The sequence below is a fragment of the Cottoperca gobio genome, chromosome 4, assembly GCF_900634415.1.
Source record: "Cottoperca gobio chromosome 4, fCotGob3.1, whole genome shotgun sequence".
Taxonomy (NCBI): Eukaryota; Metazoa; Chordata; class Actinopteri; order Perciformes; family Bovichtidae; genus Cottoperca; species Cottoperca gobio.
In genome coordinates, this window is record NC_041358.1 from 18,658,407 (window position 1) to 18,674,989 (window position 16,583).

General features: G+C 45.3%; 1 protein-coding gene across 1 annotated transcript; it reads right to left on the reverse strand.

The window, feature by feature from the left end:
* Positions 1–663: 663 nt before the first annotated feature.
* Positions 664–2,548, reverse strand: her6 (hairy-related 6). Its single transcript, XM_029429627.1, is given in 6 exon segments — positions 664–1,060; positions 1,062–1,136; positions 1,138–1,523; positions 1,676–1,763; positions 1,875–1,970; positions 2,155–2,548. Coding segments are annotated over 6 exon segments (843 nt in total). The 5' UTR covers positions 2,263–2,548; the 3' UTR covers positions 664–970.
* Between the last annotated feature and the right edge of the window lie 14,035 nt (positions 2,549–16,583).

The following is a 16,583-nucleotide window of genomic DNA, read 5'->3' on the forward strand; positions in this document are numbered from 1 at the left end:
CTACAAAATACCAATCACATTGCAATGCACTTCTGCGCTGCTAGATGGCGTAAGTGACCTCTGTAAGACTCCAGAGTTTCCACCAGAAAGGTGAAACTGCTGGACTATCAGTGTAGGAAACAGCACTAGAGAGTCTAGCTCATGTGCCTGGTAAATTGCAGAGCTACAGTATCCTCCCTGACTCACTTATTTAGATAATAGAATTACAACTAACCAAAAGTTTACTGACAGTCTGGTACAGTTTGATTTGTAATCAGTGAGATTGAACAGCAATTTTGCTCAAAGACACTTTAGAAAGATGCAAGCCTCTTCATTAATAGCACATAAACACACATTTCTGCAGATATTGAACCATAAACATCACTGCAGAAGGCAGTCTCTCACACCCAGCAATGCCTCCTTTTAATAGTTGCACAACATGTCAAAACTGGTGTTGCAGGCATAAAACTAAATCTATCCATTGCTGACCATTAGTGTTCAAAACTGAGTTTTAAAAACACTTGTTGATATCATGAGTAATAGCCTACTCGAAAGTGATTTTAACATAGCAAATAGGATCACTGAATTGAAAGTTGAGATGTGGTCTACCACTCAGTTTTGCTTTTACAAAACAGACAACAGAAGATCAGGTTTAGTTTTTACAACAAACAACGCAAGCGCATGTTTTTGATATCTTTACAAATTTATTTGTCTTCAAAAACGAAGAACATCATAAGAGCATTGAACATCTTTGGCATCACACAGTAAGAAAAGACAACTCAAATATATATAAAAAAAATGCAGTGAACGGACTTCCACAATACAAATCTCATTTCAATATGAACTATACTCCCTTGTTAGCTGTACAAATATAGTGCATACTCTCTCAATTTTACAAAAAAACAAACCGATTCAAAACAACTTTCTAACATTGAATAAAGAGAGAACTATTAAGTGTCATTTTAAAGTCTTTATGGTCCTTTTCCACTTTTTACCACGGTCGCCACACTGAGTCCGTGTTGCCGGAAGGGGCTCCGGGGGAAACCGCAGCCGGTACAGGGACCGGCGTGCTGACGTTATTAGGCGTACACGGGGATAACGGGGCCGTTTGGCGCAAACGCTGCATTAGGTATGAGGAATGCAAACTGTCCGTCTGTAGGCAGGCACGATCTGGAAACCACCATACACCTTGGTGGAATCTGGTGATAAATTAGACGGCGATGAGCCTCCTTTACAGGACACCGGGTTCATGGGCAGGACCTGCGGGGATGAGTTGGGTATCTGCACCATGGACTGGCCGAAGGAGGGGTGGGTTGGTCCGGCTGTGGGGGGGAGCTGGTGTTGGTGCTGGTGCTGCTGATGCTGACTGGGGTAGTTCATTGCGTTGATCTGGGTCATGCAGCTGGCCAAGTGGCCGAGGAGCCGCGTTCTGACCTCGGTGTTGACACCTTCGCAGGTGGACAGGAACCGGGTGACTTCATTCATGCACTCGCTGAAACCGGCACGATATTTTCCCAAAACAGTCGGGTCTGTGTTCAGGGCAGCTGCAAATAAAAAAATAGGTATATTTAAGTCAGGATATGCACACGATGTTCTGCTAAATTTAGACGGAGGTTTTGAAGAAGGATTGTTGGCCAGCCGAGATATGTTCTTAAACGCAGTCATGGGACAGATTAGTCCGGGAAATGCGACTTACCGGTCATCTGAGCCCTCTGGAGGTTCCGGAGATGCTTCACCGTCATCTCCAGGATGTCCGCCTTCTCCAGTTTAGAGTGTCTGGAGCTCTGAAGGGACGGAAAACACACATAGTTAGGATTACGCTCTCACTTTCTCACTGTTTGACAGTGGCAGTTATGAAAATCTATTAATAACCAGGACGCTAAGTGAGTACTTACATCTTTTTTGAGTGCATCCAGGATGAGGGTTTTCAGCTGCCCCAAGCTCTCGTTGATTCTGGCTCTTCTCCTCTTTTCCATAATTGGCTTGGATGACTAAAGATGAAAAACAAAATGACATTAACGGTTAAATTTCTCTGTCTTGTTTCGTGCGTAAAAGTGAAAATCCTTGTTTTGGATTAGGAACTTCTGAGATCGTGTCCAAAATTAAATGTTTCAGGCTTTTGGTTTTGTATGAAACTGAAGGGGAAATGTGTTTCAATATAGGCTCTGTACCAACCTTTCTGTGCTCAGAGGCTGTCTTGGGTTTATCGGGAGTTGTATTCATGCTGGCCGGAGTTGCAGCAACTGGAGAGGAGGAGTTTTTTTCCATCATATCGGAAGGCATTTTCGTATCGGAAATATCCCACAAAACCACAGCAAATTACGATCCACTGGTGTAGGAAAAAGGGCGATGAATATTTTCAGCTTGCAATATTCAAAGGTCACCTTTCCCACAAAAAAATCCTGAGATATGTATCAAGTTAAAATCCGTTTGAGCGATGCGCAGCAGCGACTATCACGAGCGGATGCAGAGTCTCTCTGTTGGGCTCTCCGCGTGTGGCTTGTATTTATATCTCGCACTGCACGCGAACGGCTCGTGTGAAACTTCCCAAACTTTCTTTCCCACAGTAACTTTCCACCAATCAGGGCGAGGGACACGCGGCCCGAGGGAGGACGGCTCGTGGTCGGCGCCCTCCCATTGGTTGTTTGGCCGCTGGAGCTGGCGGCCAATGGCGCGAGGCCCGGGTTCAGGGCACAGCCGGGGAAACTGCCTTCAGTCTTCAATCATCGTACCGTTTACATATTAACAGTGAAGCCGCTGACTGGGCACCGCCACCAGGAGCGGGCACCGGGACCTTTTATCTCCCAGACAAGAGATAACAGCAGAAATATAATAAAATATTTTTTTGAAAATAATAATAATTGTTGTACATATTATACATCTACATTTAAGAACCAATATATAATAATAATAATAACAATAATAATAATAATAATAATAATAATAATAACAGTAATAATGATAATAATAATAAATATAAAAGACTCCTTTCACCTACAATCAAACTTTTATTCAGCCTTGAGCAGATTATATTGTGTTCTGACAAAGTTACTTACGAACTCTTGTAGAATTTAGGTGTCCTAAATTAATTGGTAACTGCTTATAATACATTTTAAAAAGAAAGTAAAACTTCTGTACCGTTCAAAAACCACCAGTCGGAAGTGGTAGGCTATATGGCAATCAGAGTTTCAGTCATGTGGCAGGAGGGAGTTGTTTTCTGCCATACTTCACAGATAGTTAGCTGTTAACTGTTACAATGACATTAGTTAAATAAAAACAACTCAAAGACACAACTCAAAACCACAAGAAGAGACAAACTCAGATACACACACAGCCTTAAACATGAATAGTATATTCCTGGAGTAACGTTACGTTAGTCTTCCCTAAGAGGAGGAAATAAAATTAAATGAGCACACTCCATTTCCATGCTATTTACAACTGTAGTTCCTAACTCTGTGGTACAAATTTTGGCATTTAATCATCTGTCGGTGTTGTGAATGTAGAGCACGTGCCAGGATGTCTTATGAGCGCAGTGGTTGGAGGTTTGGCCGCCGGGCTGCCGGGGGGCCGCCGGGCCAGGGAGGAGGGTGGAGGGGTGAGGGGAGGGTATGTGGCGGCGGCGGCGGTGGTTTACATTAGAGGGGAAGGTAAATAGCAGCTGCTGTTTTAAAAGCCTGGGAAAACCACGCCTACAGAGAGAGCTGGATCGGGCTCCCTTATCGGAATGTGAGCCAGAGCAGAGATATTTCTGAGCCCGGAGAGCTCACACGATCAGACCGCTGCCTCCTCCCCCTTCTCCTCCTCCCCGCCTATGGTCGCCCCACAACGTTCAAGGCTTCTTTAGATTTCAGGTCATAATTTCGTTTCCTTATCTTTATTGCAGTTGGAGAGACGCAGCAGACGAGTAGTAAAGAGAGAAAGAAATAGGGCTCATTATTGTGTCTTATACGTTTATTGACGGACAGCGGCTCTTCAGTTTTCAGGTTTCAGGCGAAAGCGGTCACAAACAGGGACGTTTATATGAACCTGCGCTGTCTGTCTAATACATTTCAGCGAGTTTAAGAGTATTGTGAGTATTTAAAGTTTGAAGAGGTGATAATAACATTGCTTCCTCTATTACCATTGTGTTATATATTACCCAACTAATAGGCTACTAATTCCAAAAGAACATAACAAGAGACTTCGCTACGAAGAAAAGACTGAAGTCGACTGATTCCAACTATATCATTAAGTACTTATGTTTAATCTTATCATCGTTTGTTTATGAGAAACAGCAGGACAGTTTACTTTCTCCTGGTGGAAGTATTCCCACTACTTTCTGACTATTTTCCCCCGAATAAAATTAAGAAAACAACATGAAGCATGCGCAATTCTGGAGGCTTTTATTGACAAATATTCCAAAGTGAAAGAGGTGTAAGCGGGGAAAGTAATGAAAATAAGTCCATTACTTAATGTTTTTAGTATAAGGAGCTCAGAGCACGGCTCCGCTGAGCTCACACACCTCCAGCTGCTGCAGAGACCGCGACACGTGGCGCGCAAGCGACCAGAGGAAGGCGCTCCTCTCGCCGGCTTGCCGCCTGGATCTGCGGGGCGTCGCCGGCGGCTGGCCGCAAGATCGTGAATTTGATAGGAAAACAGGGAGCTGCACAGGACTCCAGGGCTCCAGAACTGAACACAGCAGTGGCGCAGAGATGGTTTTAAGTTCTCTCCAAGCCTGCACTTGAGCATGCAGCGGTAAATTACAATGTCTGAAAACTATATGACATCAGCGCCAGCAGAATGTAGACGCAGATGAATTATGTTATCAGAAGGCTGAAGCATTCATTTACTTTTTATGTCACTTCAAACATTTTATTATTATGTGGCCACACCACTTTATAAGCTATTGTTGATTTCATATCATTCAGATTTCAGTCTCAAAAGACACATGGAATCTTGTTTAATGGCTGGTTAAAATAAGATCTACGTTCTACCAGCTACAATGTCAGAATGATTAACTGGCATGTGGAGACTTCAGTGAAACCACACACGTGTCTTGTGTGTAATTGCAAACTTTGCTTTTGGCAGGAGGGAGTCTAGTTTGTACATGAGTCTAAATCCGGCGATATAATCCTAAATATCCTTCATGCGCAACACCGCTGCGTCTGTCAAACACATCACTAACATGTCTCATTGTTGTGCACTGCACACCTGAGTCATTTTCCCCGCACAATGGCACTGACAGAGTTCCAAAACAAATGTATTGATGTGAGGCAGACAGAGTGTAGGTTTTAAAACGCTCTACGCCTGAACGACTTTCTCACGCTCATGTTGCAAGAGGTCTCCGCCAGTGAACTGAGTCACAGAGCCCTGGGTCTGTCGGTCCCTCCCTTTTCCCTGCGAGTTTATCGGGCGCACCTGGCTGCCATCCGTCCCCGGAGTGTTACCTGTAGCTATGACTGAACTCTTCTATCACAGGAAATCTGTGGGAAACAGGCTGACTGTCGACGAGCACGCTCTCTGTTGTAAAAGCTTTTGATTACATGATGTTTAGAGATACTTTACTGATGAAAAGCCAATGACAATTGTCTGGCCTGCAGACAGGAAAACAAACAAGCATGATTATTTTACATTTTCTATTTGAGACACCCCTCCCTGAATTCTCAAATTATCACACTCTTTAAAACATTTTTTTTTACCTGTGACTTCTCCTCTGTCCCAACCCTCATTTCTCTTGATCTTATCCTCCCTCCATTTTTATCTCCCACTTTATCTCCCCCCCTCCTTTTATCTCCCTCTTCCTCTTTTCTCATTTACACCGCTCCCAGTCTTTCCCAGGACTCATATCTTTATTGAGCCCTCTCGACCATGGACCTCCACACACTGCAATAATGCAGCAATAATGCAATTAGGCAGGGAGATTGTGGGGCTAAAGTGTGTGTGAAAGTGTGAGATATTCCGCTCACAATACAATCTGGCCTGCTGTCACCCACTGCTCATGCCTAATGTGTAAGCCATTGGTGAACAGAGATGCTGCCAACGGGCGCTCCTGGTGCCACAAGGGTGACAAGGTTGTGTGTGTATTCAGTGGGGTGGGGGGTGGGGTTAAAGCTGAAATGCCTATGCAGGCATTTAAGCTTTATTACTGGCAAGAAGAGTGGGAAGTAAGCAGGCAGTCACACAGGCTGCATCAAGGCCAGCCTTGAGGTGTCATGTGGCTGCGGCTGCCAAACTGAGGGTGGCACTGTGTTGATGCAGCCTGCTGTCCCAAGAGGCTGCCACACAGTGGTTGACTGATTTGACTTAAGTCACCAGACATCCTTTCATTTCCTACAGAGCTGAGTGGTCAATGTGTGCACAGTCACTGCTTGACAACAGCCAACTTTGCTGCTCTGCATGGAAACTGCAAACTATATAAGAAGCTCATTACAAACAAGTCAAAGATTCCCATTTCTCGACAACCTTGACTTAAAATACTGTAGGAGTAAAGCTACCGGTGAATGTTTGCATGTGTTTTTATATAGTTTAATTTGACATTGGCATAGCTTTAGGGTTTCCCCATAGAGTTATATGTGAAAGTTCATTCTTGACTTAAAGTAATTCAACCTACTTACTATTTTCCCCCAGATGTTTTAACCACATTTCACAGTCTTCCTCAGCAGATGGATTTTGCTCAGTTGTCATAGAGATGACCCAAGTATGGACGCATAGTTCGCATGATAACGGGTCATCAAATATGTGGGGAGACGGCATTGCCAGACGAGGATGACTGTGAGATGTGATTGACAGCTCTGGAAAAAAGCAAATAAGTGTCAAACAACACTGTTTAAAGGTTTTAGGCTGATCTAGTACAATGTTTTGATCCGTAAGTCTCTGTATTTTGTGTGTCCTGCAGCAGTAGGGAAAGTGGACTGGTAGCTGGAGAGGTGCCAGTTTGCCGCCTGGGCACAGTTGAGGCGCCCTTGAGCAAGGCACCGAGTCTCCAACAGCTCTGGGCGCCTTTCCATTGGCAGCCCCCTCGCTCTGACATCTCTCCATTAGAGCAAGTGTATAGGTCCTTTATATGTGTGTATTTTGGGCCTGTGTGTATTGTGCATCGGGAATCAATAAATATCTTCTTCTCTTTATCATGATGCACATGCACAAAACCTGCACAGGTGTGACATGATACATATTTTTCCAAAACATAGAAATAGAAATGGGTAAAAGAAGAGAGGAATACCACAAGCGAAAGTAAACAATGCAGATTTGAAATCATTCAATAACAGGCTTTGCAAATGATTTATGAGATGCATATATGGTTTGCCTTGGTATACGCAAAATGTGTTTCGGTGCATCGAAAAAATCCCAGATCATGAAGCCTTTACATCTTCAAAAGCATCCTGATAAAGAAACTATCAAACCGGCAAATTACATACAGTATGTCTACATTTGCATGGAAAACATGCATGTACTGTATCTACAAAAATCCACTATATGGCTGCATTTAGAGCAGGGGTCTCAGACTCGCGGCCCGCTGGACGATATTTTGTGGCCCCCTACTTGACATCAAAGTTTAGTGTTAGTGTGGCCCGCGCGTTTTCTCCCGCAAGTCGTTGCCTTGGGCGTTTTATATTTGTTTTAATCACTTATAGGCTACCATAGCGCAGGCTTGTGACAGCAACGTTTTTTTTTTGTCACCCAGCCCGTCATGTCTTTCTCAAAACCTGCCGTGAAGAGAAAGGTTGGCGATGAGCACAGACAATTTCAGGAAAAGTGGGAGACGGAATATTTTTTTGTTGAGCACAGGGGCATCCCGACGTGTCTTATATGCACAGAGAAAGTTGCGGTGCACAAGGAATACAACATCAGACGTCATTACTCAACTAGACATGCTGAGGAGTATGCAAAATACCAGGGAGATGAGAGAGAGGACCGGGTCGCCAATCTTAAAACATGTCTACTGAGGCAACAAGATCTTTTCAAGAAAGCAAGCAAAGAGAGCGATGCGGCAGTCGAAGCTAGCTACGTGGTGAGTGAGATGATTGCTAAGGCGGGAAAGCCATTCAAAGATGGCGAGTTCATCAAAAAGTGCATGTTACAGGCTGCAAGTAGAGTCTGTCCGGAAAAGAAGGCTCAGTTAAGCAACATCAGCCTTTCAGCCAACACAGTGGCAGAGCGCATTTCTGACCTGTCAGGTAACATATACGATCAACTGCGTGAGAAAGCTAAACATTTCCGTGCATACTCAGTCGCTCTTGATGAGAGCACAGACATCACTGACACTGCGCAGCTCGCAATGTATGTCCGCGGTGTTGACGACAATTTTGACGTGATGGAGGAGTTGCTCAGTGATTCCAATGCATGGCCAGACCACTGCTCAGGAAATATTCCGCCAGCTGTGTGATGCCATTGTGGATGCCGGTTTACCATGGAAGAGGTTTGCTGGAATAACAACCGACGGAGCGCCATCAATGACAGGGAGGAGAAATGGACTGGAGGCACTTGTTCAAAGAAAACTGGGAGATGAGGGTGTGGAGGAGGCCATTGCTCTGCACTGCATTATCCATCAGCAGGCCCTTTGCAGCAAATGCCTGAAGTTTGACAATGTGATGTCTGTTGTTGTGAAATGCATCAACCACATCAGATCCAGGGGCTTAAAGCACCGCCAGTTCCGCGCCTTTTTGGAGGAAATAGAGTCAGCATATGAGGATGTGCTCTACTTCACCGAGGTACGTTGGCTCAGCAGGGGAAACGTCTTGAAGAGGTTCTTTGAGTTGAGAGCAGAAGTGAAAGCCTTCATGGAGAAGGATGGGATGGCTGTTCCTGTGCTAAGTGATCCCAAATGGCTCATGGACTTAGCTTTTCTTGTTGACATCACACAGGAGCTGAATGTACTGAACAAGACATTACAAGGCCAGGGGCAGCTTGTCAGTGCTGCCTATGACAACGTCAGAGCATTCTCCACAAAACTTGTGTTATGGAAAGCCCAGCTATCTCAGACAAACCTCTGCCATTTCCCAGCATGCAAGGCACTCATGGATGTGGGCACACCATTCAGTGGTGAGAAGTATGCTGATGCCATTGTAAAGCTACAGGAGGAATTTGATCACAGGTTTGCAGACTTCAAGACACACAGAGCCAATTTTCAAATGTTTGCTGACCCCTTCTCCTTCGATGTGCAAGATGCCCCTCCTGTGCTTCAAATGGAGCTCATTGACCTGCAGTGCAATTTTGAACTCAAAGCCAAGTTCAGGGAGGTGAGTGGAAAAGCAGACAAGCTTGGACAATTTTTGAGAGAATTGCCCCCCACCTTCCCTGAGCTTTCCAGGATGTTCAAGCGGACCATGTGCCTTTTTGGGAGCACATATCTGTGTGAAAAGCTCTTCTCCACCATGAACTTTAATAAGTCAAAGTACAGGTCCAAACTTACTGATGAACATCTTCAAGCCATACTGAGGGTCTCAATTGCTTCCTCCCTCAAGCCAAATGTGGCTCTGCTGTGTAAGAGGAAGCGCTGCCAGGTCTCTGGCAGCAAGGAGTAGGTTAGAGAAGCATATGTTCTGAAGAACCGTTCATGTTCTGAACTGTTATTATTAAAGATTGAGAAGATTGGATCAGTTGTACTTTTTTTTGGAATAATAGAAACCCTTTTTTTGTGGAACATTTGATGTGGCCCAGCCTCACCCAGAATCTACCTCCAGCGGCCCCCAGGTAAATTGAGTTTGAGACCCCTGATTTAGAGGATCTATCACCACCCACAACCAGTCAGAATAGAATGACCCATCACCCAAGTTGCTCGCAGTGTGAGCGCAGGGTTACAGCAAACAGAGCCTTGTGTGAAAGCGATAAGCTCTGACAACTTACAGAAAGCGCTGAATGATAGCAGAGCCAGTCGTTACCGATTTTGGAGTGTGTGAGAGAAGAGAGGGGGAGTAAGTGGAGCAGCGAGAGAGCGTGTTTATGTGTGTGTGTGTTTCTGTGCACACGCATCATCCCAACGTGGCATGAATGTGTGTTATTAGTGGGAGTGGAGTAGGACCTGTGCTCAGCTGCTGTTAGCGAGGCCAGCCAAGGCTTGGAGAGCAGGATCAAAGCAGGGACAAAGAGAGAGAAGGAGAACTGACAGATCCTCCAAGCAGAGAGAACAGAAGGAGGAGAGGAGATGAGGGGGTTTGGAGGCTCTCCAGATACAGCCGCACACATCGCTTACCTCCCCACACACACACACACACACACACACACACACACACACACACACACACACACACACACACACACACACACACACACACACACCGAGGTGCCTGGAGCAGCCTGGGAGCAAGGAAAACAAGTACAGTGAATGTACTCACGCTTTCTTTTCGCACACACACACAGAAAGATCAGCATGGGTCACTGTAAGCCTCGCAGACAGAGGCGCTGGGGTCCGTTTTGGCTGGCTAAAACAGAGAGAAAAATGTTTTAAGGCCTCAGTGTTGGGCTGTAGACTGGAGACTCCCCAGATGGCTGCCACTGCCTCCCTCCACTTCAGAGACCGAGACGCTCACACTTCCTTTAGGGGTCTCTCTCTCCTTTGCTCCGTCTCCATCCTGCTCAACCCCCCCCCCCCCCCCCCCCCCCACCAACAACACCACCACCACCCTGCTAGCTTCCATCCATCCATCCACGTCACTCCTCCTTCCCTCCATCAGACCATCTCCTTTTTCTCTGATGCCTCCTGGAGCAGACCAGCGATATTTGCATGTGTGGGGGAGGCGGTGTAGCGTCGAAGGTCAGAGGTCACGGTGAGTCAAACCCAGCAGCGGTGGAAAGGAAGCGGTTGGGGAGAGGACCAACAAGTTGGCCTGGGTCGCTGGTTAACATGCCTGAGGCTGGAGCAAACTGGGAATATGGCTGCTTCTGCTGCTGGTAGTGGTGCGGGTGGGGGTGAGGGCCACTCATGCAAATGCAGTGTAACCACCATTTACTGGATGTTCTGACTGAAGGCACATTTGTATGCTGAGCTCAAACTTTCAATATACAGGAAAGATTAAAGATAATGTAGCGCAGGGACGTGCGGTCAGGGGAGGCCCGTCATCATGAAAAGTAAAAAAACTAATAACAATAAAATATAAATGTATATTTGTCCACTGGTCTGTGCTATAAATGCATTTTCTGTATGATTCCAATAATTTTGATCATTTTTATTGTCAAAATTGCTGAATTTGCGTATTCTCTGATACAGGAGAGCTGCGAACTGCGGCGAGTTGAGCCTCACCTCGGATTGTGCAATCCCTCGCAAACTAGGTTGAACGCATGCATCTGGCGCGTGCCTGTTGCTATCTCTCTGTATGTCGCCAATATAATGTTTACAGACACTTTTATTATGCGTCCTGACTTTCCATAGTCCAGTTAATGTATGTAATGTATGTGTGTAACACATTTAGTCTTGCTGATGTGACATAAAGCCACAGTGAAAAAACACCAGGTGAGGCAGACAGTACTCTGCCGCACTGAAGAGGGCGCACGTGAGCCCACAGGTTCGTGTAGCTGCTGTTCTTCTAGCAGAGACAGTAAGCGCCAACAAGCTACTGCTAGCTAACATCAGAGTCACGTGCACTGTAGCACCAACAAGCTACTGCTAGCTAACATCAGAGTCACGTGCATTGTAGCACCAACAAGCTACTGCTAGCTAACATCAGAGTCACATGCACTGTAGCACCAACAAGCTACTGCTAGCTAACATCAGAGTCACATGCACTGTAGCACCAACAAGCTACTGCTAGCTAACATCAGAGTCACGTGCACTGTAGCACCAACACACTACTGCTAGCTAACATCAGAGTCACGTGCACTGTAGCACCAACAAGCTACTGCTAGCTAACATCAGAGTCACATGCACTGTAGCACCAACAAGCTACTGCTAGCTAACATCAGAGTCACATGCACTGTAGCACCAACAAGCTACTGCTAGCTAACATCAGAGTCACGTGCTACTGCTAGCTAACATCAGAGTCACGTGCACTGTAGCACCGTTTAGTTTAGTTTGTTTCTCTGACTGACGGCCACAAATGGAAGATTTTACAAGTAAAGGTAAGACCATAATTTTATTAAAAATGGGATCTGACTAAGAGAAAACAATCCAATATTTAAATTAAAAACTAAATGTTGACCTTTAATAAAATATTATTTTGTTAATAGTGTAGTCTGTATTAAAATTAATCAAAGCATCAGACTAAAAACGTTATGGAGGGTGCCGAGCAAATACCTCTCTGAGCCGCTATAAATGTAACTTTCTTTCTGCCAAATATGTATCTTACATGTGTGTGCGTGTGTGTGTGTGTGTGTGTGTGTGTGTGTGTGTGTGTGTGTGTGTGTGTGTGTGTGTGTGTGTGTGTGTATAAAGAATGCTGATATGAGATATGAAACATAACCAGTAGTCAATGTTAATGCTGGCAAGAAAATGGTGAATAAGCTACTCAGTTGGGTTCATATATTTGTAAATCTGACTCTTTCTGTTTCTGATTTACACTGTGGCCCTATGGCTGAATATGAATGGATTGCTATGTATTTACTATTAGCTGATCAGAGCAAAATCACTGGCCAAACCAGACTGATCTTGGGGCAATGACTAGTCTCTACGAAAGACATTTTCAATTCCTCTCAAAGACAGTTTCTACATTTACACAAACAAAACAAAAATGCAGCTAAAACATTACGTTTTTATTTGAGCCATTTAACAGATTATCCGCTTTCTTTTTCTATCCATTAACCATCAGGTCCACATAAAACTGAGTGGGGGAGAATCTGTGAGTGTCGCTTGTTTACTCTCAGCGAGCACTGGGACATTTGAATTTCAGGTGCATTAAACCTCTCCATTTCCTCCTGAGGAGACTGTTTGTTGACTGTAGATAGGAAGGCCAGCCTTTGAAGAGGCAAGCATGCAAGCACGCACACACACACACACACACACACACGCACACGCACACGCACACACACACACACTCCTTAAACTGACTTGATGCTGTGAATCATTATCTCTAATAGGCCTAGTTTAGTGTAAACAAACAATTGCAGAGTATCGAAGGAGATCTTTCCCATGCAATCACTGATCCCCCCTCATCATACCCAGATAAAACGTGTCAAATTCAGGGTTCACTCATATTTGCATGAAGGTGATGAGTTTAAATACTTTGGCGCGGAATAGAGAGGTGAAGGCATATAGTAAGAATGATGAAACAGTTTTGTCCTCCCTAATAGTTGTTTCAAAATCCAGAGGCATTGTTTGAGGAAATTAGAGTGAATGGTCTTGTCACAACAGCTGCTGCATCAACCGTATGTCATCTTAACTCTGGACAATGAGCTCACTGAAGATGGTGACTGGTTGAAGAAGGAGTTAAATGTACATTAGCAAGGTTTTAAAGGTGTACGAAAGCCTTGAGAATGGGATATGGAGGAAGAAGGTAAGCCTGATGTTGCAACAAATACATACTCATAAATAAAACTATTAACACAGCAGATTGGAGTGTTTGTCAGGTTCATGCCCAGTGTCAGCAAAGCCCTGCTCTACTAAAGTGTCCTGGAGCAAGACGCTGAGCTCCTACTGGATCCAGCTGTTCTGTACAACAGCTGCCCCTGACCTCTGACCTCCCTTTAGGGAAGAATGAGTTTCACAGTGGGAATCAATGGGGTATTACATTGTTATCACTCAAATGTAATTATAACTAATGGCTTGAGTAATTATTAAAGTTTTGCTGCTGTGCAAATCTGGCAGAGGGCAGAGCTGTCTGCGAGGAAGCCCTGGGAGGCCCCAGAGCCCCTTTTCTCCGCCTACCTGGGCCAAGGCCAACCTTATCAGACAAGAGGGCCCCGAGGATTACTCTCCCCCAGAGCATTAGCCTCCCTCCTAGAGAAAAAGGGCAGCCATCTCTCCCTCCTCTCTTCCACCTCAAGCCCTCGTCTCCCCCCTTCGGCCCTCAGCACTCCACCTTTCCCGTGGGAGTTTGCAAAGCCAGGATAACCTTGAGACCTCAGCTGGTTTCGCTGCCAGAAACATTAAAGAAATTCCCTCCTTCCCTCTCCTTCTCTTTCTATCCTCACCTCTCCTGTACACCCCCACCCCACCTCACCGCCCCCCTCCAGCCCGCCTCCTGATTACTGGGACATTACTCTATTTTTTCCCTCACTGCGCCCCCTTTTCCCTCTCCTCCCCTTCATTTTTAGGCCCTTTTTTGCCTTCTCAGCCTCCTCTGATTGTGACTAAGATTAGCCCTTTTTCTTTCTCTCTCCCTCCCTCATTTCCTCTTTTCTCATCTTCGACAGGAGAGAGAGGGTGGGAGCTCAAGTAAAGTGAAAGAAAGGGCTGTTCACATAATCTCCTGCGAAGATGACTATTATCTGTAGATTGTCGAGCTGCCAATTTCAATTTAGCCAGCCCTGTTATCAGGCCAAAAATAAACGCCTCATTTGAAAAGTGTAAATCAAACTGTCCCGACAAGAGAATTGACTGACGTTGATTGCAAACTAACTGTTTTGGTGGCAGCCTGCACTTTGTGTGGCTTTTGTCTCTTGCTTCTCGCCCTCCTACCCCCCTTTGCCTCTCTCCCTGTTCTCTCTGTCGGCTTCACGGCTGTCATATTCCTTTAGTGCTGGAAAGGTCAAGTGCTGCTTGCTGCCTGTGAGATCTGAGGGAGCTCAGGGATATTCAGCTGTCCCCCTCTACCTTGCTTTGTAGCAACAATGCTTCTTGCTGTGAGCTCCCCTGCACTGCTACTGGCCAGCGGCGGCGGCAGCAACGGTGGCAGGCCGGGTTGCAGAGGAATGTGTTTATCCCTTGTAGTTAGCTCCCTCCTTTCAAGTTCCCAGCTCCTCCAAGTTGATCTGTTTTCACCACGCCACACAGAAAGGGGCCCTGTGTTGCTGCAGGATAGCAGCGGGGATCAGTTCTCAATGTTTATGGTCGAGAGAAATGATAAGTAATGAAGATGAGAGGGAGACGGAGACTGAGAGGAAGAGACATCAAAGGACAAGTAATGATTTACATCTTGTCCATGTTGGAGTACTTTTTCACTCGGTCTGGTAATATTACAGTGTTTTTATTCAGGAGTTAAAAACTGAGGCTTTCATGTGGCCCTAAGATTTCGACAAGGAAATGGAGAGAGTTTACAAACATGGGCTTTGTTATAGTTTCCCATGACATCACTACTGATGGGGCCTCAAGGGGCTGTGAACCAAATCCTCTCGGAGGCTTCACACACACACACACACACACACACACACACACACACACACACACACACACACACACACACACACACACACACACACACACACACGGATGACCTCATCGCCACCACATTCCAGGTTTCACCTTGCTGCCCCCGTCCCCGCCAAAGTCTCTCCCTCTCAGTCACTTTAACACCCTATCTGCCCCCTCACCTCCCCTACTGCCACACCCAGGTCAGGCTCCATTGTTCCTTATCAGAGAGCTTCAGCTTTCAACAAGGAGATGAGCTAACTGCCGCCGCCGTAAGATCGCAGGCCTGCTGGCTACAACTCTTAGCCTCACACTGTTTCAGCAACCAGTTTCTCTTCCCAACCCACTCAAGCCTGCACACAGTCACCACTGGGCAAAGGATTATGGGAAAGGCCATTGACATGTAAGTGGCTGGGCTGGAGTCAAGTGTTGGCTGCTGCAGTGTTAGTTTCAGGCATTTAATAGGGCTGGTTTGCTCACCACAGCTCCTCAAGGGCCATTAGAGGTGCTACTTTCTTCACAGTGTGGTCTAACAATGAAGAGAATGATATCTAGTGTACATAATCTTTATTCATTGAGAGCCACACTGTGATAACTACTTTGTTTCACCCCATCCACTTTTCCACTCAACTTAATCCATATTGGATAACAACTTCTTTTTATTCCACCTAAATGCACCACCTTCTGGGCTAAAGTAAACTGACTCTGCAACATGTCTCACTTTTTGAGGGGCTGATAGCGTTATGTAGGAGACCTTCAATCTTCTCTTTTGAAACGCCACTCAAACACAACTAAACAGCAGGATACAGATTGCATTACAACCTTGTTTAACTCTATGGGTTTAGTGGTCCTCCCAACAATGGCATTTCAGGTGAGATGGATAGACTATTGCATTTTTATTTTGGCGTGGTCTGTTCCTTTAACTATTATCCTATGTAGAACATCGCATAGTAATTTTGAGGCAAACATAATCACTCAGCTGTTACTGAAGAGATGCACTGTTTCACTCCCGAATGGTCAAAAGATAGAGAAAAAAAATGTTCAAGAACAACAATGACCACAAGCCTTTCCTGTGGATGTAAAGAAGAAAAACACAAAAACACCGCACTTTCCTTCTTGCAAAGTATCTAGGGTATGTAAACAAAAGCAACCAAGACAAGAAGTAATGTTATGCCAAGACCTTGTTTACAATTCTAAAATATTTCCGTGGAGAGAGGCAATACCTGTCCTTGCTCTCTTTAGACAAGTAAGAAGATATTCTCATTTGTTGTTGTGCAGCTTTTCTGCCTGTGGCACACTTAGCATGGTTTGTAGGAGGAGCGCGTGCTCCCGGTCTCTCTTCAATCTACTGCATTGTCCTCTGACTTCATTGTGTGATCGTTCACATTTTTGCTGTCCATTTTATGAA